This window comes from Diaporthe batatas (assembly GCF_019321695.1).
Source record: "Diaporthe batatas strain CRI 302-4 chromosome Unknown Contig00005, whole genome shotgun sequence".
NCBI lineage: Eukaryota > Fungi > Ascomycota > Sordariomycetes > Diaporthales > Diaporthaceae > Diaporthe > Diaporthe batatas.
In genome coordinates, this window is record NW_025408552.1 from 2,179,078 (window position 1) to 2,200,012 (window position 20,935).

The window sequence follows — 20,935 nt, forward strand, 5'->3', positions numbered from 1 at the left end:
CGGTCCTCTGCTATAGTGTAGTACCTCGGTCTATCAGTAGGCACGTTATCCCGCGTCACGCAGAGAAACGGGGCAGGGACCATGAGAGAATCTCGCGCAGTGCCCATGAGGAGGTGTCGATTGTGCTTCGCGGGCGTACACACTGCATTACTTGCATTGGGTGCTGCTTGTGCTGCTTGTGCTGCCCTACGGTCTGCCGGGTCGTGGGGCGTCCCGCCTCTCCTCGTGGCCAGTGGCTACCCTCCATGGGTCTCGCCCAGGCCCGGCCGGGATGGTTGGAGCCAGCAGCAGGGGCCAGGTGCCAGGCCGTGATGAGTCCAAATTTACCGCAGGCACACAGTACCGAACTGGTGGGATGGGGCCACGGCACCGGTGATTGACCCTACCCTGAATGAGGGTCCCCATCGGGTCAGCGATTGATTGATTGCCTATGTTTGGAACAGAGCAGGCATGAGGCGTGTACATGGCTCCACATGTACAATCAATCATCAACTGCGTGGTGCGTCACTGCCTGGGTGTTGCATCACGAAGCCAGCAGAGGCAACGAGAGGAAGCGTGCATACTCGCAACACACCTGCTTGTATGCATCGCATCCATAGACGGCCGTGGGGATGAAGAGGGTGGCCGAGTTGTGGATGTTGGTGACCTGCTGTTGGCGGCCTTGACCCGTCCTCGGGACACCAAGGCAGATGCGAAACCAAGGGGCCCACTCTGGCCCTAACCGTTTCAGGTTTCCCTTTCATCTCATGGCAGCGGCTTGTGAAAGGCCCGGCCTGCAGACTGGAGACTGCAGACTGCAGACTGGAGATTGTAGACTGGAGGCTACTATAGACGGGAGGGACGAGGAAAGGAGATTGATTAGTGGGAGGATGCAACACACCAAGATCGGATCTTGTGGTGGGTGGACTAAAGTGGACAGCAGCTGCAACACTGCACCGGCGCCAACCGTGGCTACTTACCACAACAGTACTACGCCCATCGCACATCACCCATCGCCCATCATCTCGCCTGCACCCTGTCCTGGCCAAGTCACAGTAGCCAATTTACAGGCCCAGAGGCCCAGGCCAGCGCTGCCGCCACCACGACCTGGCCGAAGCCTGCACGTTGTCCTGCTGCCGACCTGACCTACTTGCTGTACCTCAGGCCAGGTACCAACACACCACAGGGCACAGCACCTGCTCCGTCCTGCCCTCATTAAACCTGTGGGCGAGGCCTCTCCTGTCTTCCATCTTGGGTACCACGGCCCTTTCTTCCTCCACCTCCAGTCCGGATCCAGCAGGTCAAAGCAGAAAGAAGCACGAGACCCAGCACGAGAGGACGACGTTGACCACGAGAGAACGACAACGACGACGACGACGACGACAAAACAAAACAAACAAAACCCATCCTCCTCTTGACAGCTCGGGAGCGCACAGCTGCGCACTACTGCAGGCGCGCAGCCCACTGCCGTCCATCAACCGTCCTGCCAGCCTGCCAGCCGCAGAACCCCCACAGCAACATCCCATCCACGAGGCAGAGGCATCGACGCACGACAGGCACATCCTAGACGGGGCACGACAGCCCATCAGCCAGTCAGCCGGTGCACCTGTTCACTGGTGGCCAGCACGACTGCATCGCACCCCATCGGGCGCCCTGATCTAAGGTTTCGAAACCCTTGCGCTGCCCTGCCCTGCCTGGCGCCGAACGGGAGGCTGGGAACGCCCCAGCCATAGTCTCCGGGAGGGAGCCCTGCCCATATATCCGTATCATTCAAGGCCGTTGAAAATGCCTACTAGCACTAGTTTACTCACCGGCCCAGTCCGGCTCATCAGTCATGACCAGCCCGCCGTCGACGCTCCCCAACAAGCAGTGACGATTCCCTCGCCGCCCTACACTGCCTCCGCCGACCAAGACCAGCCAGACGCGCCTCAATCGCCACACCTGACTGGCCAGCACCACCTACGCGCCGCCGCCAATGAGAACAAATCCAACCTCGCCGACGTGTCCACCGATCTTTCCTGGTTGGGCCCCCTGATAATCGATGACGGTGCCCTTGACCATTTTGTCTCGCCCTCCACCCTTTCCGCTCCCGCTGCCGAGCCCGCGCTTGCGCCTGCGCCTGCGCCTGTGTCTGCACCCGAGCCTGAGACCGAGCCTGAGCCTGAGCCCGAGCCCAAGCCTGAGACTGAGCACGAGCCCGATGGTGTCAACAACAGCCCCAAATCCTCTGCCAAAACACCGCACCAGCCCACAAATAACCACTCCTCGTCCCGCCTACAGCCCGCCGTCGACGTCACCTTATCATCCAACAATAACAACACCACAACCAACAACAACAACGTCAACTTTCCAATCCACCAGCGCAAACCATCACCCGGACTCGCTGCGCGATTAAAAGCACTCGGCCTCGGCACCCAACGGAAAACATCACAACCCTCCGGTTTCAAAGATCGCGAAATTGGCCGCCTGCCCGAGGAGCAGCTCCGACAGCTCGACGAGTATCACAAAGAACGCGCAAGACAACTCGAAATTGAACGCAGGGGTCGCCCCTGGAAGGGTGTCGTCCGCATCCCTTCCAAGGCGAGCCTGAAGTCGTCCAAGTCCAACAAGGACGCCATCACCCCCGAGGACGACCTTCCCGGGGACGCCAGCATCCCGCTGATCAAGATCCTCGACAGCCCAGCCGAGGATCACCATTCCGAGTTGCTCACCGAATTCGAGGCCGCCGAACCTCCCACCATGGATACGAACAAGTTTCGTCTGCCCGATCACACCAATGGTAATGGCACCAAGGTCACCTTGGACACGCGCAAGGAACACATCGACCGCGACGCGAGGCCGTTGCCCTCACCTGAAGAGAGCCCGCCACCCGTGCCAGAGAAGGATACGCCGCCCATATCCTCGCAGCCTTTTAACCCCGAAGACTACTTCAACCCGCTGGGGCTGCAGCGCGCAGGCTCCATATACACCATCTCGCGCGCTTCCTTCGCGAATCAGCTTGCTCAGTTGACCTCGCTGCAGCTGCCGGACGCCGAGTCGCTCGCTGGTAAGGTGGCAGCGATTCCTACCGCCCAGGCCGCTGTGAAAGCACTGATAGGCGCCGCCGAACAAATCCGCAGCTGGATCTACAAGGCATCCGAGGTCATTGCTGGGCTCGACAGCGACGATGATGTCGAGTGGTCTGCCGCTGGTGGCCGCGAAGGACTGGAGGAGGTGGAGGACGCGACAACACGGTTCGAGAAGCTCATCAATGTCTACGTGACCGCCATCGAGGATCTACAGGGTCGCATGGACATCGCACACGTCTCGACAGACGACCTCACCAGGGCAGTCATGCAGATGGAGGCCATCACGGAGGAATGGACCAACATACGCTCCACGCTCCGCAACGTCCGTGGTCAGGTCGAGATCGCCATGGAATGGGAAGAGCTCTGGAACGTGGTGCTTGGTGAGATACAGACCGAGCTGGACGAGTTGAGTCGCTTGGTCTTCGAGATGGAGGAGCGCCGGCACAAGTCAGCCATGGCGATTTCCAGCGGTGACGCGGTAGACATCGGTGACTTGGCAACAATCGCCGAGGAGACTCCACCGGCAGCAACGCGGGCGAAGGCTGCTGCGAACAAACGGTTCAGCTCGACCGGCTCTCCGTCAAGCCCTACCTCCCCTGGCGGGCCCACCGTCACCCAGGATGACTCGGGCCTCCTCGCATTGTTTGCCAGGATGCAACCTCTGAGGGCGTCGTTGGACTTCCTCCCAATGCGCTTGTCAGTCTTCGAGGCGCGAGCCCAGAAGTCGTTCCCGAGCGCATGTGATGAGCTGGAAATGCGGAGAGAAGACCTCGATGCCAGCTACAGGAAACTGGAGAAGGACGCAGAGGGGCTCCGCAAGGAACTAGGAGAAGACAGATGGGTCCTTGTGTTCCGTGGTGCAGCCCGGCAGGCCCAGAAGATGATGGAGTCCGTGGATCGCAGTGTGGCCAGGCTCAGAGAAGCAGTAGATGCACGCATGCACTTGACAAACCAGCCGGCGCTGCTCAAGAAGATTGAGAGTTTCGATGCCAAGAAGACGCACTACGGACCAGCAATCGATCGCGTCTTGTTCATCATTGACAGGGGCGTCAAGGACCGTCTCACAGTCAATGGTGAGATCTTGAGGCTGCACGCCGAGATGCAGGCGAAATGGGCGGACCTGAAGAACCAGATCAAAGAGATGGATCTCACGCTGGACGAACTCCATGCCGACAAGAGAGGAAACAACCTACGCGACTCCATCTCGAGCATGTTGTCGAATGACTTTGCCTCCACCGTTGGAAGCGGAGTCGAGACTCCGCAGAGCTCCCCTCCCTCTTCAGTCATCATGTCGGGGCTGGGAATAGACACGAGGACGCCGGGAAAGCCAGGTACGGCCACTCGTGCACGTCGCTCGTCGAGCAGTGTGAGTGGGCACCTGCAGCCCGGACGTCGTTCTGTGTCGGCGACAGCAACGCCCAGCATTCCTCGAAAACCCGTCTCCAGGCTCTCAACAGTCAGCGGCCTCTCGACACCAAAACGCGAAGGCTCAGCCACCCCCACTACAAACCGGCACGCGGCCAGCATACCGAGACCAGCCTCGACCATGGCCCAGCGACCGAAGTGGAATGCCAATCCCCATCCCAACCACGTCGATACTGGCCACAATTTCAAGCCTCTTACGCTCAGCACCCCAAGCCCTTATGCAAAGACGACACCTAACCCTGTTCGCTCGCACTCGTCCCTTGCCGCACCCATCGGCTCGAAGCTGCCCATGATGCGCAGTCCCTTGCGGGCTGACCCTTCGTCTCCGAGCCAAGATCTAACACCGTCGAAGCCGCCCGCCAACAAGATGTCTTTCAGAGACCGTCTGGCTGCACCTGGCCCCTACTCTCAGCAGACCACTTCCAAGTTCCGACCCGAGGGACCGTCGACTCGGCGTGCAACATTACAGCCGCCACAGGCCCCCGTCCCCGGGCTGTACCAACGCCCGGCGAGCTCTCTCGCCACCACACACCGGCGAGGCAGCCTGCTGCCGCAGCCCAGATTCAGGAAGGAAGAGAGCGCGCCCGGCCGGGAAAGCCCCATGCCATCTTCCTTCGGGACGAGGCTTGGGCTCAGGAGAGGAAATAGCACTGCCTCAAACGACAAGGACAAGGACAAGGACAACAAGCCTCGTTGGCGACACTAGAACTAGCCAAAACTATCGTCTCATATGAGGCAATGGCAACCCCACACGCCCAGGACCCTCGTACGGCAGGATGCTTCAGATCTCAACTTTATATGCAATTTTCAATTATTGGCTTTTTTAGCACGGCGTTCAGGGGAACTGATGACTATTGCGTGGGAAAATGCGCCACGTGCCCAGAACATCAATCTACGTCTACTGATAAAATGGGTCACCGCTGGTTATCAAGCCACCACAGCGTTGGTCAGCACTCACTGGCCACTGCGTTTCGGCGGACTCAATCGAATGAGGAGCAAAGGAAGAGTTGGAAAAGTCCGGTATGGCGCGGCTCTATTTCTGTCATTCATTGGTTTTTTTGAAGATTAATTGTTTTATACCCCTGTGATTTGCTATTGACGGGGTTCAAGGCTGGAAGGAATGGCGATGGATTTGATACCACATATAGAGAGAGAAAAAAACAAAATATCCACACAGCCTGCATTTCACATAAGTTATAACGGTGCAGATGCCAGCCAGCCACGCATGTCCATTGATCGGCCCCTGAAAGTGTACTTTACACTTCGCGAACCAGGACCACTATCTCCATAGATTCTGCCAAACCAGCCAACGACTCCGTTTTGCATGCGGTAAACTTCAGCAACAAAAACGCAACATCCACAATCTACCCATCCATCCCACATCTGGACCCGCCGCTGCCTCAGGGCCTTGAGGACATGAGAGGCTCTATGTTGTATTGTGTTATGATTTCCACCTTGCAACGAGGGATATTCAGGATCGTGATCCCAGATGGTGCTTATTAACTCGTGTTTGACATTTCCCGGTTATGCGCCATGCAGCCTCGATATATACCCCTAATTTTCCTACAGAACACACCTCCCTCGTATGGATACAGGCGAGTGTGAGAGGATTCAGACCACAGGACGCTCCGTAAAAGCACGTGGCGACTTTTGAACATGCAATATTTCCGAGATGATATGTGTGAAATTCCTTCTCACAGTCGGGTAGAAGTAATTTTCAACGAGAAGATGCTCTGTTTCTCTCCTCTCTCCCCAGGTGTGTCCTACAGCCTATCTTATCGAGAGACAATTTGCCCTTCAATCGCGAAGTATCTTGCCCAAGAAAAAAAATGAAAACAGCAAGTGGGAACGACGGATGATGTGGAACAGAAGAGAGCTGCAAATGATGGCAGACGATGGCCCAGAAAAAGGGAGCACGAAAGCCACCGTGCCGTCTCACTCATCCCACAAACCCGGTCCCTTTCTTGGGTTCGTCCCACGCAGACAGGCGCAGATCAAACATGCGCCTGGACAGCACATCAACAGCCTGTTCCTCCGCCGCGACCGCCTCCTCATCAGGCAGGTTGTCAGCCACGCCCCTGTGCGCCCGCCGCCGCCTCCCCCAGGCGCCCCCGAAGCCCTTCCAGCCGTACCGCTGGCCCTGGTACGTCTCGCCGATCCGCCTGGCGACGTCGTTGGCCTCGTGCAGGCTGACGAGGCGCCTCTTGCCCGGGTGTGCGGCGGCGAACTCGGCCGCCAGGTCGTAGATCTGCTGCACCGTCGAGGGCTTCTTGGCAGGCTCCCCGTGCTTGGCCAGCCGGGCGGATTCCTCGAACGGCCTGTCCAGGAGGACCCCCGCGACTGACTTGTCCCCGTGGCGGTGGTAGCTGTACATGAGCCTGTTGTTGTGCTTCGGGACGCAGGCGCGCACGAAGGCGTCGTGGGCTACGTCCGCCGGGGTCTGGCCTACTGCATTCTCGCGGTGCAGTAGTTTTGGGTTGAAGTTCAGGATCTCTCTGATCATCGCCGGGTCGGCTTGATCACGGATTAGGGTGTGCAGTGGCGTGTCGCCGCGGGCGTCGAGGGTGTCGAGGTCCTTGCCCCCCGAGTACTCTAGCAGTAGCCGGAGGACCTTGACATATCGTTCGGGCTTGTCCGAGATGGACTTGGCGTTCGTTGCAAGCCATCGTTGAAGGGGTGTTCGCCCATCGCTGGTGTTGTGCCCACTACGGTCAAGAATCACATCGCGTACCAGATCGGGGTCGAGGGTTTTGAGGAAGACGTCAAGCTTCTCAGGATCTGGGTCATTCGCGAGAGCCGCATGGAGTATGTTCTCATGGCTGCTGTCCCTGGTCGACTGATCGGCTCCGTTGGCAACAAGGACCTTCACAAGGTCGAGTCTTCCAAGCCAACTAGCCAACCAAAGAGGCGTCCTGCCGTTTGACCCCTTGGCTTCGATGGCAGAAGGGTAGACTTTGACGAGATACTCAACAAGGCGCTGGGCGCTGTGGTCGTTCGGGCCAAGAACTGCAGCCGAGATCACGAGGTCGTTCTCAGCACTCAACCACCTCGCCACTGCCATTTCGAAGCCTCCTTGGGATTGATGAAGGTGTTTCAACCTCGCATCCTCCTTCGCTGCCTTTGACTTTCCGAACTCGATGTAGTTTCTCAAGGGGGCGTCGCTCAAGAACCATTCGACAGATTCGATGCATCCCTTCTGGGAGGTACGGAGAAGGGGAGACTCTGTGCTTTCTTTAGGCCGGGAAATAACATTGCGTCCTGCGTTAGCCCAGTCCTTTCTCTTCTTGCCGTAGACAGTAAGACCCTGGTAGTATTTTGGTTTCTCCTTCAGCTCGACACCAGTCTTCTTAATGAGCGCTTCAAGAGGAAGACCAGCACCAGCCCACTGTATCATGTCCGCAAGAATCCCGATTCTTCCCATCTCCACGGCGCTCCAGAAAGCGGATTGCGGGAATGCAACGAAGCGGCTGCCTTCATCGTCCTTGTCCTCATCCCGATCTGAATAGTAGACTGCCAGATCGTAGTAGTATTTCAAGCCTTCGCGGTCATCATTGGCAATGACATGGTCCAGAAGAGAGCCGCCACCAGAGAATCTGTGTTTTCCATTATCCAAGCGAAGAGTTGGGAAAGACCAATTCAGCATTGTCAACGGCTTGGTACGGCTCTTGACTTGCATTGAAACTTGTCCAACGTTATCGATGGTAAAGTGCTCGTCAACAATCTGACCCAAGATGCGCGGCTCGTCGTCGTCGTCATCATCCATCGAGATATCCGAATCCTCTGAATATTCGTCCTCGCTAGATTGCATGCGGTATCGCGTCACAGGCTTCTCCGCTGGTACGTATTGAGCCTGCGCGATGTCCAGGATCGTCTTGGCAACGTCAAGGTGACCACGCATGTAAGCCAGCGAGAACGGACTGTTCGATCCGTCGTTGACAGCAATTTGCAAGGGTGGCTCATTATTTTCGGGGTCCCAAGAGACAAGAGTTAGGGCCTTGATTGTGTCGAGGTCCCCAGACCATGCAGCTTCAAAAAGCTCAATGTACTTGTCCATCCTCTTTTCCGTGACATCAGGCACACCGAAGAATTGGAAATTGTACTGGAATTCGAGAGGCTCCTTTGCTGGCTGCCATCGGTTCTGCCGAGGCAACCGCGAATATCCGGAATTAGGGTGAAGCTTGCCGAAGGTTTTGCCGCCGGATGAGATGATGAACTGTTTGATCTCTTCAAACTTGGAGATAGCTGTGTCTACCGCGGCCTGCATCTCTTGGACACCTTCCAACCCTGCAATGCGTGCCTTTTCCTTCTCATGATGCTCAAGTGTCCGCTCGTTGTGCCTGTGAGCATCAAAGACAGCTGTTTCCACAGCAGCACATTGCCAACTCCCTTGTTTGTACTGTTTCAGGACTTCTTCCATTCCGGATTTGAGCTCGGGGGGGTTCACCGCCGGAGGTTCGTACATTCGCAGGCGGTCGAGCTGATCTTCAACGAGATCCAGCAAGGTCTTTCCAATACCGTACCCATATGTTTTATTATGCACGACTTGATAAGATTGCGTCGTCATCGTATTGACATCAGCACCGCGCTTCAATAGCTCTAGCACGATGGCCGGGTCCGAAGATTGTATGGCGGTGATGATCGGTTGCTCAGTGCCTCTCTCGAAGAGCTTTGTGTTGGATTCAATGTCTCGCAAGTGGTAGTCCATCTTGGGTGACTGCTTGGCTGCCTTCAACCACATCTCGAAGTCAATCTGCGGGACTGCACCAGCGTCAAGAAGCTGGAGAACGAGCCTTATATCTCCGCCCTTGATTGCGTGCTGCAGAGTCGAGTCCATCTGTTGCCAACCACTGAAGGATAAGTGATTGAGGGAGTTCTTTGCGCCAATTTCGTCCAAGGTCAGGAGCACCTCAACGAGCTCAGTAGAGTTCTCCTCTACTATGCGTTGAAACGCCGTTGATCCGTTCATGTCGGCCTGAGCAGAGCTCGCGCCGAGGCTCAAAATAGTCTTCGCCATCGACTTCGCCTTGTCGATTGGAAGCTTGATCGATAAGACCAGCGTCAGGATAGCGGCTGTCGGCTGCTTCTCCTCGTTTAGGTACTTGACAGGGAGCAGAATGTCAGCTCCGTATTCCTGGCAAAGAAGCCTGACCACTTCTTCGTGTCCACAAATGATGGCGAAATGCATGGCAGAGCAAGGCGAGTCCCAAGCCACAACGTTGATGTCGTAGAAGTCGGGGTCATCTTCCTTATCTTCCGGTACTGCCCCGGCGGGTGCGACACTTTCATCTTTCTTGACTTTGACGAACGACCCGGTTGCCATGCTTTGTTGTTCATCATCGGACTCGGACTCGACATCGCTAACAACTTCCATGTCCGAAACACTGTCTTCCATAGATTCATCTTCCCGGGAAGCGGATGTCGTCTTGGCGCTCTTCTTCTGAGACTGCTTCTCCTCCTCTTCGGCCTCGTTGGCAGTACTCTTGTCCATGAGTATCTTGACAATATCAGCATTGCCTCTCTCTGCTGCCAAATGAAGTGCAGTCCTGCCGTCTGCCAACCGTGCAACAAGTCGAGCACCGTGGTCAACAAGACACTTCACGACATCCACTGTAGAGCTTGTCACGGCAAGGTGGAGAGGCGTCCTGCCCGTGTGGTCGCGCGTATTTAGATCAGCGCCCTCTTGAGAAAGCCAGTCCTGGACATGTTCAAGCTCTCCATCAACGATGTCCTGGCACAGACGAGCAGTGTTGCCAATGTAAGCCATCTCTGTCCAATCATCCTCGGTGAGAGGATTGAAAGACCCAATTTGCTAGTATAAATAAGTGAGAGATTCAAGAATCACGTTGAAAGGTTAGATGCATACCTGTCTCCCTGGGTCATCTTGGAGGAAGGAAATGTTCCCAGAAACGTAGGTCTTGCTCTCTTCTTCATGAACGGCTTTCTCCTCCTCCGTCTCCGGCTTTGGGCACGAACCGCAGCAGTCGTTCATGACATCTTCGAAGCGACCGAAGAAGGCAGGATGACGATGCAGATAGACCTCACGATCCTTAGGCTGGTTCCATTCCGCATTGAGCAACAAGTCTCTGGTGTAACATAGTTTCTCGATCTTCTTTGCGTGAAACTTGGCGCCGTAGGGAACCGTGAAGGTGTGGTAGTTAGACACCTCTTCCTCATTCACCCACTTTTGATGTTGCATGTCAGCCGCCCGCCTGTCAACACAGAACCACATTATTGTGTTACGTACCTCGGCAATCTCATCTTCGTGGTTTTCCTTGATGTTACCGGCAAGACCTCGAAAGTGGTGACGATTCAGAGGCGGCCTGCCACGCTCCTCACGTCGCTTGGCGAGGTATGAATCTCGAGAAGACGCCGTTGGCAACCTTTCCAGGACGAGAAGTCTCGCTAGACCTAGAGTGCGCTGAAAGCTCCTTTCGAAGATGGTAGGGTCAATGCGTGAACGATCAAGGTCGGGCCAGTAGACTTCGAAACCTCGGTGGGAGTACTTGGACAACCTGTTCTCATATGAGGGGCTCCGGCGCGAGAGGTCAATGTGGTTTATTTGAGTGATGTATGACTGCAATGCTCTTGGCGTGCAGTACACTTGTTTGCCATCATAGGCAGCACCAGAGCAGTCGATGTCAAATCCCGTGAGGATCTCCGAGACGTTCTTGTAAATGCGTAAGACTATCTGGATATGACGAGTTGGATACTGGCTGCAAATCGTGATGGCATTCTTGGTTCGAACAGTCGTGGTCTCAGTCAGTATAGAATCCCGAATGCTAGTTTCGACCTGCTTGATCTTCTCAATGGCCTGCTCCTCGGTCAATCCGTAAATGAAAAGGTCCACATCACTGGCTGGGCAGAACTTCTCGTGGTAGAACTCCCTTAGAGCTCTCTTGGAATCACCATATCGCTGCGGAACAGGTAGTAGGGTGTTGACAACGGACGAGCCGGAGGCGACGACGTTGCTCCAATCAAGATCGACAAGCGATGACTCGGAAAAGACATTGAAATTGTGCTGGAACTCCTTGAGCGACTGGACAACAGCAGGCGAGCCGTCAGGACGCCTTTGCTCATCGGGCAGTGCCATGACATATCGGTCCTTCTCAGCTTGGGGCTCATCCTCAAGGTTTCTGGCACGTATCTTGATCTCGGATTTTCCGCCGTCAGTGAAGAGGGGGAAAACGTTGATGTGCTCATTTTTGAGAACATTATTGCCCGGCTCCTGCGCGTAGAGCTGGCGCAACTGAGCCTCGAATTGCCTGTAAGGCTCGAGAAGTTCGACTATGGAACGCCCTGGATTCTCGGCGATGTATCGTGCCAGCTCGGCATGAGGCACCGGCACCGTTGGGAGTTGGAGTGAAGACATCATGAAAAGTGATGGCAGAGATAACAAGTGGACAGGCTTCAAGGAAAAGCGAAACAAGTGTAGGAGAGATCAATGGTAGGGTGGCCGCAATTGCGCAAGAGGGTGCGACGTTGTTGCTGGAGGGAGACAGCTGTTGAGGATTTGAGTTCTTCCCAGGGTAGAGGACGGGAACTTCGAGTCTTATACACCATCAATTGACGCTTTGTCGAAACACAGGTCCAGGCAGGTGTCTGGAGGTGGCTCATGCCTACCTAGTTGTCGTCCTTTGACGTGGGCTGGAGCGCGTCTTGGATGGACGCTAGAGGCTTTGTTGCCTGGGACGGCCTACACGAGATCCCGTGACGAGCAAGCATCTCCCTGGAGAATGCTGAAAATGTGTCACGGTTGCCTGCTGACGTCTGACTTCGGGACGTACCTAATTCTGAAGGATGCGATCATCTCGGTTGCGAATCAATGATGGGTTTAGTGTGGTGGAGGATGCAGCTGCTGCCTCAAGTTCTCGCTGGCTGCCAGGGTCCAACCAGAAATGGGCCTAGCTCGCACTTACACCAAACCCACGTTGCAGTGACACGGAGGCAACGACATCGCTACACCCATTTGCAGACAATCTGAAACCGTCAATTCATGTCTGACTTGAGTTTGGGAACCGCTAGAAGAGTCCTCCAAGTGGTTTCATAGTAAGCGACCTGACTTCTTCGAATTGCTGGCAAGGGGACCGCTATGGCCAGAGCATCTGAGGTGAAATAGTGAAATGACCATGTGAGAGATATAGACGTAGAAAGGGAGATTGCAACTAGGCTGCTTTTGAAGATTTGGCCGTGTTCCTGTAATAAAGTATATGAGGTAAGCCATGTATTCAGGGACATTGTAGACAACACCAGTCGTGGATGCCCGGGGAACAAGTAGCATGGTCGGTTTTGACATCCTGTTGGCGTACCGATGTTCTAGAACTGCGAAGAGAAGATGACGAGCGGGATTCCGCCCATTGTAAGCAACAGCCGCCGGGTTTAGCAATGCACTGGAATCGCTTGTCTCCTGATGGCCTGAACATGCGTGCCTCCCCGTTATCACAGCTACACAAGCTGGATGTATGGTATCATAGCACTCACTTTGATATATTTTCAAGTCTGGTAAAACACGCTTTTGATACAATGCAAATTAACCCGTCCATTTCCATCCCTCGACCATCCTCCATCTTTCAGACCAGCCTGGTCTTGACCAACCGCTAAGGAGCAGAATTGACGTCCGGAACATGAACCGGCCCGTTTCGTCAATCTTGAGTCACTGCGCTCAGGCGAGCCCAAGGACCCCACTGTCTCCCCAGGCTGCTCACAGTCGATAGATCCTGTCGGAATAGTATAAAAATGAAGCCCAAGCGACTTGTGGTCCGGCATGCTTCACAGCTTGGGATGTCGGAACAGTGTCGGAATATCCAGGTGATATCCAGCCTCAAGCTTCGCTGCATGGCATCCCAAATCTTGTCTCTGCTCTTATATGGCACGTGCCCAGGTGGATTCTCGTAATGAACCGGAACGCCGTGTCGCCTCTTCGACTATGCAAGCCCTCCTTACAAAGCAATCGCGCCTCGTCGACTCTCGCGCATGTGCAGAAGACCCTGAAGGCCACAGCAGACCAAGAAACCCTGTATTTGATAGTGTCTTTTTAGCAAAGGAGCAGTATGGATGGGAGGAGTGACTCGACTGACAATGTAGACGAAGACTGCAACGAAGATGGTAGAGGCTACGGCACCTCCGTCTTCGGGGTCATCAATGCCCCCGACGAACTCCTCGTGGCCGTTCTTGTAGACGAGTCCAAGGATGGACAAAATTATGATGGCAAATATCGAAAGGACGAAACTGTGCTCGGGTTAGATCAAGTCGCGCCAGGCTTGTGCCCACGGGACTCGGGGAGCTATGACGGACCAAGACCAAGCTTGAAAGGCTCCAACGACAGGCTTCATGATGGGCGAAGCTCGGGGCAAGTGCAAAGAGATGCGAGACTGATTCTGCAAGGGACCAAGGTCGTGTATCGAGGTCGTGAGGTCGGAGGCACTGGAACTGCGGCTTGGAGCTTGATGGCTGTAATGGACTCGTCGTCGACCATCAGGAGCGAGGTAACGGGAGCGTTGCCTGCCACCGCGACCTGGGAGCCGGGATCAGCTTAGTCACCAATCCGCTCCGCCAGCAACTCAGGTGTGGGGGAGGCCTGGACTCCCTGGTGACCGATTGCGTCTACCCATCAACAGATTGGCATCTGTCCAAATAGTCCCAGGTTCTATAACTCTAACTAACATTCACTAGACAACCTCCTCACCCTCACTCAGTTTTCCCGCTGCTGCACAACAAGCAGCCAGCCGATCGCCCTGATACTTGCCCGCAAACCAGCCCGAACACAGGCTAGGCGCGGCGTGTACTTGCCCTGCCCTGCCCTGCCCAGCATACTCCTATATCCAATCCACGTCTTCGCCCGTGCCGATCTATCGTCATGTTTGAGGTCAGCTCACTATCTTTTATTATTATTACCGAAGCCACTCTCTGTGCCTCGAATAACAAAACTTGAGTCTAACTCGCACGATCAGGCACTCCAGCCCAACCCTGAGGACCATCTCCATCTGAGACTACATCGCGCCAGGTAGGAGATCCTCAGACCTTCAAGGCCCCCTGAAGACATGCGTCAGCCTCACCCTCGGTCGTGGGCTCGGGTATCAGCCGTGAGGCTGGCTATGGACAGGGATTGTCATATGCCGCCCAGTTTCCCACTTGAAGTTCTTGGTTTATGGCTGACCGTGGCCATGACAGATCAATTGTTCTCACTTCTTCGGAGTCAGTGCCACCCTCCACTCTTTATCAAGTCATTTAGATCCCGCAACACCCTGCTGCCTCGGAGCCATGAATGCCCGGCCGATTTCGTCTTTCCGTCTTTCTCACCATGAGCCCTGGGCTTGGAAGAGATCTCTTCCGGCCGCCCCTGCCCTCTTGGAGATGGCCAAGTCCACTTCTGCATCATGCGGGTCTGTCTCGTACCTTGCTTGATGCATAAAAGTGCCAGTCCCCACAAGCCAACGCCCTCCTGCGGCGAGGCTATCCTTTCCACCCAACCATCCGAGGCCCACCCACACTGTCTTGGTGCTCGTCTGACTCCCAGTCCCAAGAGGAGGGGCTTTTTCGCCTGCCTGCAGTTGATTGCATTTCCGGCACAGACCCCTCGCCCTCTTCGGGCCTCCTGCGTGAAGGAGAATGCACAATACCTGTCAAGTGCTTACTCGTGTGCGTCTTACCATATCCAGACTTACCGAAATCCGTGCGGCCCAGCGCACCTTCGAAGGCGCGTACATGCGGACAGCCCTGTCGCAGTTCTCATTCGCGCTCATCATCCTCAAGATCTTCACCAGCGAGTTCTATGCCATCGGGGCATTGTTTGCCGCGTACGGGGTTGCGGTCCTGGTCGTGGCAATCTTCAGGCGGTACGAGGGCAACAAGCAATTCTTTGACCAGGAGGAGTCCGACTCCGAGAGTGATGACGGCGAGGTCGGGGAGCACATGCCCGGCCAAGACGGCGGTGCTTCTCCCCGAGGTCGAAGGCGGGTCCAGATGATCAGGAAGAAATTCCGTACCAGTGGAAATAGCGGTAAGTCGATTTCGATAAATCAAGCCCGGGTCGACTCCTGCGCGCCCACAGCCGGCAGCTTGCGTGGCAATCCGCAGCGTCGGTGTCTTTGTTTGGTAAAGATGGGGGACGCTTTACTGATGAAACGTCAGTCACACTCCTAACATTTCTGAGCTTGGGAGCATACATCACCCTTTTAGTGCTGACACTGAGGCTATCCTCGTGATTGTCGGTCTGGGTACATACTGGACAGTTTTCTGGGTCCTGCTCCCCATCATTCCTTGCGATTGGCCGCCACCGGCTATTCGACCGAAGACGCACCTTGTCAGTGGCAGGTCATGTGAGTCGCCACATACCTCAATTCGAACGCCCACCGCCCCGCGAGGGACCACTCAGGTGCGCGCCCAGGGGCCTCCCAAAAGGAGGCAACCATCAGCTCACACAAATGGGTGTGTTGTGTGCTGTCCGTCCAACTGTGGGGCTGCACACGCAGCTGAAACGCAAGCATCCAAAAACGGGTGTCAGGAACGGCTCGATGACAGGCAGATATACAGACAGCCTGACGTAGCTGGGTCCTGTCTGGGACAACAGAAGAAGGAAGGCCGGACGGGCACGATGCACGTCCGTGGTTGGATAAATAGGTCACCGTCTGTCGAGCCGGGCGGTCTGCGGTCGTCGAATTCATGTTGTGCAAGTCACCATGCGGCAGCCTTGTGCAACCTGGCACGGCAGGATGCCCCCGTTTTGGGGTCATGGCTTCAGATCTCTCCATCAGCTTTGTCAATTCAACAATCCCCAGTACTCTGGGCGGTCAAATATTGAGCGGTCTGCAGAGCCAGCCACCTCGGATAGAGGGGGACCGTAGACCATTCTCATCAATGCCACAGTCACAGGGTACCCTTGGGCAGATAAGAGCCCGGGAGGACCCCGACGGTCCCCCGAGACAAGACCACCGTTCGTCAAAGAACAAAGGACAATCCACATTAGGATGCAAACAAATCGCCCGAATAACTAATATTTACCGTATCATCCCGCCGAGCAATGTCGATACCCACCCACCCCCATCCCGCGATTCTGAAACCAAAATGCCCGTGTGTCCCTCTCCCCGGGGCCCCAGTCACTCCCCGAGCCCACTTTCCCACCCACCCCCGTCCTCCCCACACAAATAAAGTTTGGACCATCCCGCCTGGCGCCGATCCCCGCAGGGCCTAGTCCTTGCCCTGTTCCCATGTTGCCCTGTGCATCCCGCCGAGATTTACCCTTTTCTAGACGTCCTTCTTTAATGGAGCAGGGAAGGAAGAGAAGAAGAAAGAAAAAAACCCAAAAATGTTGGTGGTCGCTGTGGGCCCAATGCCTCTTCTTTGTTTGCTGTTCTTCTAGTTGTCGCATCTCTAGATGTTGGCAATTCACCACCTCGTTTCTTCTGCCCGCCCCTCCTTCGCTGATACTTTATATTTTTGTCAAGTCTCCCAACAACTTCCGTCCTGGTATGAACATGCCGATGCTGTTGACTCGGGTTTCCCTGGTTGAGAGCCCCGACGATATCTAAGAGGTAATATGGAAGTGTCTTCTCTTTTCGTCCTTTTCCTTCCGCCAGTGTTGACGACATCATCCCGGCTAGCAGTGCCTTGAAGCACTCCAGGACCCGGGTGCCAACTGGCGAGGTCGGCGCAGCAGATGCGTTCAACCGTCCCCCGGTCGGCATTGGCCCGGATCCTGATCTGGCGGGCTTGGTTCAGAGTCCAGCTCACTGCCCACCAGGGCTCGGCCGTGTAACCAACGCCTGGCGGTGCTGGCTTTGATGGGGCCTGCGCAAATGTTCGCGTTTGACCCCTTCGCAGCGAACGAGGCCGAGCATGCCCCCGAACCTAGGTCCGCGTCTCGCCCGGCTCCGTCTTCCCATGCACATTCCAGTTCCAGTCTTGGTGAGGAGCGGTGCCTGGTGGTGGCTGCGGGGCCGTACCGTCGCCCTCCCCATACCAGCCTCCGAAGCCCCCTCCCGGTCTGTGCATCGTGGGCTGGGGGTAGGTCTGCTGCCATTGACCGTAGCTGGTCACCTGGGACGAGGTCTCAGGGGGCGACATCGAGGCGGCTTGTCCGACTTGCGGCGACCCCATGTTCGGAACGGTAGGGTACATCTCTGTCGGGGACATCGGGTTGGGCGTTTTTCGGCCGTAGGCGTCGGCCGTCATCTGCGACATGGCCGCGAATGGCTGGTTCGGAGCAGGGTACGAATTCCACTGCATCTGGTCCCTCCCCGAAGCGTCCCCAGGGACAGGCGGAGCAGGCCATGCTCCAGGAGGAGGGGTAGCACGTTGGTAAGGCGACGAGAAGCTCGGCACCACTGGTGGTGCCTGGCTGTAAGGCTGCCATGCGCTCGTGATCCCCGGGTTTCCGTACTCGGGGTATGCGCGGTTCATTGGCCCTCCGGGGGGCACTGCACATGTCAGATTACTACCACAGTTCCCACACAACAGCCGGGTACTCGAAGCCACAACAGGAGAACGCGAAGCGAAGTACCTACTTTTCATGTCTGGCGCGTCCGCGAGACCCATGTTCTGCATCGGGGGCATAGGCATGGCTACATGATGATGCATGCTTGGTGAGGAGCCGGCCGAAGCAAGCCTGTGGCCTCCAGTTGCGCGTGGCATCGGCTTGTTCCTGGCATCCATGGAGCTCTGCTGGTCCACAGCCGTGATGACACATTCTTTGTGAAGTCGCTGACACTGCTCGCATTTCGGGCCGCGCGTCTGCACACACCTTATCTTACGCTTTCGACAATTTGCTACAGACAACTGTTAGTATTGACACCATGGAGAGCGACATGGTCTGTCGCCGGTTCTTTCTTCGTCTTTTTCCTTTCCGCCAGGGGTGAAAGGACGGGTCGAACGTGGGGGGGGGGGCGCTTGTTAACATACTACATGCAGTTCCTGCTCGATGGTAGTTCAGCTTTCCTCTCTTCTTGTCGGCACCGATGCCCATGTTCGCTGGATCGGACCCTTGTGCTTGGTCTGCTGTTACCACCATTCCCGAATCTGGTGATTCGCGCTTGTCGAAGTGCAAAGGGGCCGGGTCGGCTTCGCTTTTCACTGGGTCGTTTGGTGATCTCATGCCCATTCCAGCGGGCTGCGAAGGAATGGGATAGCCTGTATCATACGGTGGTGGCGTGGTTGGCGAGGGGTACTGATACGACATTGTATCCGCTCCTAACTCTCTGGAACTGGTTTTGTGCGTGTCACGGGGTTGATGGGCCTTTGAAAATTCCGCTTGTCAGATTCACAGTGTCGGAGCAGCCACAGGCCATCGACAGGCTGGTTTCTTTGGCCGTGTTGTTACTCGGCTCCTGGTCTCTCGGGCCCTTGCTTTATGGACACGAGGACGTCGAGCCCCCGAGGTGGGCGCGTTCAAGAACCAGGCCCTGGCTTTGGTCCCAAGAGGATCCTTTCTTGTTATGCTGGCTTTGATGGCGTCTTGTCGCGGTGGAGGGCCCTTACGGAAGTCGTTGAGCGTTCCTTTGGGGGTGTTACGTGAGCACAAGCGCTCTATTGTCGCGCCGGATTCGAGAACAAAGGTGGCTCCTCAGGATATGAGGAATTGGGCAAGGACTCGCTGTCCAGGTAGCCTTTCTGCAAATGGAATGGCCAAAGACGAGGAAACAAAGAGAGGTACCGATTTCCAGCGAGCCAATCGAGATTGCCGAAGCGAGATGGGGGGGGAGACGGGGGGGGGGCCTAGGCGATCTGACTCGTCTTTAAAGGGAGATTTACCTCTGCCAGCCGCAAACTCCTGCAGCAGTTATGGAGAGCAAACTGGGGTCGGGCGTGGAGCTTATTCGCCGTCCTGATCTGCACAGTGGACTGCCGTAACTGCTCGACAACAGCAGCAACACCAGCACCAGGGGGCGCGAAGCTCATGTGGGGTGGACGAAGGACTACTGCAGTCGGTCTGTGAGAAGATGTGGATGATGTTGCAATGGGCTCCCACCCAATCCTGGAGGTATCTAGACCCGCCGGTCAACCGCAGCAGACTCTCAGCTCCGAACGAACGGCCCCCTCGACAGGCCACCAGCGTGCAGGAGCCGGGTCAGTTGACAGGCAACAGGTAGGGCAGGTCGACAGCAAGACGGGTGTTGCTTCTGGATTAAGGGCGGCCCAGGGAGTCAGGTCCAGAACCTAAGCATGCGTGCCGGCCTGGAACTGTCGTTCATCAGAGGAGGAAAGGATGTAGCCCGCAGGCAGTCCCTTCTTGGCTTGAGGCCTCTGGAGGTGTAGCCGGCTTCCGAGGGTACCCTGGTATCAAGGGGGGGTGGGCGGGGAGGAGGCTTATTACGGTGAATTGTTCGTGGGCTGGTGCTCGGTGGTGCTGCTGGATAATTGTGGCACATGCACGAAATCAAGAATGGGAGCCTCGGGGGCGATCAGGAATAGGACAAGAGACGTAGGTTGAGCGTAAATGGCGGCAGCAGCACAGGCAGACTGACAGATACGGGCCAACAGAGAGGTATGTTGGACGGCGAGCGTACCTTTTCCTCGTCCTCGCCCGCGTGTGGTCCGGACCACTGATTGACTGGATAGAATTTCTGGCGGGCTGCTGACCTGAGACAGGCCACTTCCTTTTTGTCCGCAATGGTTTGGCAGCAATGACGGCCAGCCCAGCCAAGCCCAGCCCAACTGCTCGAGATGCGCTGTCCCTTGATACTGGACTCGGGTGATTCGGTGGCGAGCCCGAATGCCTGATGAGATGTACAAGCAGCAAGCAGCCAGCAGCAAGCAGCAAGCAGCAGGCAGCGCGAGGGGGGCTGTCTTCCCTGCTTCTCGACGCGCTTGCTTTTTCTCGTGCTTCTGCCCTGCTAGCGCCTCAAGGGAAAGAGACACGTACGGGCCGATCATCAACTGACGGCGGCAGCAGTACCTTGGGTACTATGGCCTAGCAGGCCTAGTAGGTCTCTTGGAAGGTCGGAAGCACCACGGTGAGACTCTTGTCAGATGACTAAGGCAGAGACCCCATTCCTCAAAGAGCGTATGTACTGTGTATGCAGAAGAAGAAAAAGAAGAAGCGGAGGCAAGGGGTACGGGTCCCGACTGAACGAAGCAAGGGAAGGCCCGGAGCTGGCTCATGCACCAGACTTGCATGGGGGGCTCCAGTCCTCTGGGGATGGGGGGAGGGGGGGAGGGGGGAGGGGGCAGCAACTCGAACTTCCAGACTGGCAGCGCCGAGAAGGTGAGTAAGACAGCTTATTTCCCCCGTATTGACAGGTTGAGTCCAGTTGGCGAACAAAGCAAACGTTGATTTGCAAAGGAAAATAGGGTGGGCTTTTCCCCTGCGGAATCGAGCGCTGAAACATGGCCGCATCCGGATAAACACAACCTGGCCAGCTGGTCTGGTTCGACCTCTGGTGCTATGCTAGGACAGATATTGAATATCGTGATGCAGAACGCGACAACCAGGCAACCAGGCAATGACAGGTGGCTCCAAACACCACCCCACG

General features: G+C 56.1%; 6 protein-coding genes across 6 annotated transcripts; 3 read left to right on the forward strand and 3 right to left on the reverse strand.

Annotated features, from left to right (window-relative positions):
• Positions 1-1,106: 1,106 nt before the first annotated feature.
• On the forward strand, positions 1,107-5,648 carry KVR01_004895 (uncharacterized protein). Its single transcript, XM_044787959.1, has one exon. It carries the CDS (start codon positions 1,765-1,767, stop codon positions 5,176-5,178), a length of 3,414 nt encoding a protein of 1,137 aa, XP_044645340.1. The 5' UTR covers positions 1,107-1,764; the 3' UTR covers positions 5,179-5,648.
• Positions 5,649-6,112: 464 nt separating this feature from the next.
• On the reverse strand, positions 6,113-12,263 carry KVR01_005584 (uncharacterized protein). Its single transcript, XM_044790079.1, has 3 exons — positions 10,717-12,263; positions 10,336-10,653; positions 6,113-10,281 (listed from the first exon to the last, which is right to left on the reverse strand). The coding sequence occupies exons 1-3, from the start codon at positions 11,842-11,844 to the stop codon at positions 6,412-6,414; spliced, it is 5,316 nt and encodes a 1,771-aa protein (XP_044646029.1). The 5' UTR covers positions 11,845-12,263; the 3' UTR covers positions 6,113-6,411.
• Positions 12,264-13,408: 1,145 nt separating this feature from the next.
• On the reverse strand, positions 13,409-13,801 carry KVR01_005624 (uncharacterized protein; the record flags this gene model as incomplete). The annotated part of the gene is made up of 3 exons (XM_044793309.1): positions 13,409-13,483; positions 13,547-13,697; positions 13,764-13,801. 3 exons carry the CDS (start codon positions 13,799-13,801, stop codon positions 13,409-13,411), a joined length of 264 nt encoding a protein of 87 aa, XP_044646069.1.
• A 1,021-nt stretch (positions 13,802-14,822) lies between these two features.
• On the forward strand, positions 14,823-15,673 carry KVR01_004856 (uncharacterized protein; the record flags this gene model as incomplete). Its single annotated transcript, XM_044786299.1, has 4 exons — positions 14,823-14,855; positions 14,986-15,095; positions 15,128-15,468; positions 15,600-15,673. 4 exons carry the CDS (start codon positions 14,823-14,825, stop codon positions 15,671-15,673), a joined length of 558 nt encoding a protein of 185 aa, XP_044645301.1.
• An 850-nt stretch (positions 15,674-16,523) lies between these two features.
• KVR01_005506 (uncharacterized protein) lies at positions 16,524-19,150 on the reverse strand. Its single transcript, XM_044783160.1, has 3 exons — positions 18,366-19,150; positions 17,972-18,232; positions 16,524-17,884 (listed from the first exon to the last, which is right to left on the reverse strand). The coding sequence occupies exons 1-3, from the start codon at positions 18,640-18,642 to the stop codon at positions 17,316-17,318; spliced, it is 1,107 nt and encodes a 368-aa protein (XP_044645951.1). The 5' UTR covers positions 18,643-19,150; the 3' UTR covers positions 16,524-17,315.
• Positions 16,949-17,249, forward strand: KVR01_005172 (uncharacterized protein; the record flags this gene model as incomplete). The annotated part of the gene is made up of 2 exons (XM_044794727.1): positions 16,949-16,953; positions 17,072-17,249. 2 exons carry the CDS (start codon positions 16,949-16,951, stop codon positions 17,247-17,249), a joined length of 183 nt encoding a protein of 60 aa, XP_044645617.1.
• Positions 19,151-20,935: the final 1,785 nt, after the last annotated feature.

Coding starts and splice junctions, on each gene's coding strand:
- KVR01_004895 (XM_044787959.1), top strand. CDS start 1,765: ATGCCTACTAGCACTAGTTTACTCACCGGCCCAGTCCGGCTCATCAGT.
- KVR01_005584 (XM_044790079.1), bottom strand. CDS start 11,844: ATGATGTCTTCACTCCAACTCCCAACGGTGCCGGTGCCTCATGCCGAG. Junction 10,654..10,716: donor ACGAAGATGAGATTGCCGAG/GTACGTAACACA, acceptor CAACATCAAAAG/TGGGTGAATGAGGAAGAGGT. Junction 10,282..10,335: donor AAGATGACCCAGGGAGACAG/GTATGCATCTAA, acceptor TATTTATACTAG/CAAATTGGGTCTTTCAATCC.
- KVR01_005506 (XM_044783160.1), bottom strand. CDS start 18,642: ATGTCGTATCAGTACCCCTCGCCAACCACGCCACCACCGTATGATACA. Junction 18,233..18,365: donor TCGAGCAGGAACTGCATGTA/GTATGTTAACAA, acceptor AGTTGTCTGTAG/CAAATTGTCGAAAGCGTAAG. Junction 17,885..17,971: donor GGACGCGCCAGACATGAAAA/GTAGGTACTTCG, acceptor TGACATGTGCAG/TGCCCCCCGGAGGGCCAATG.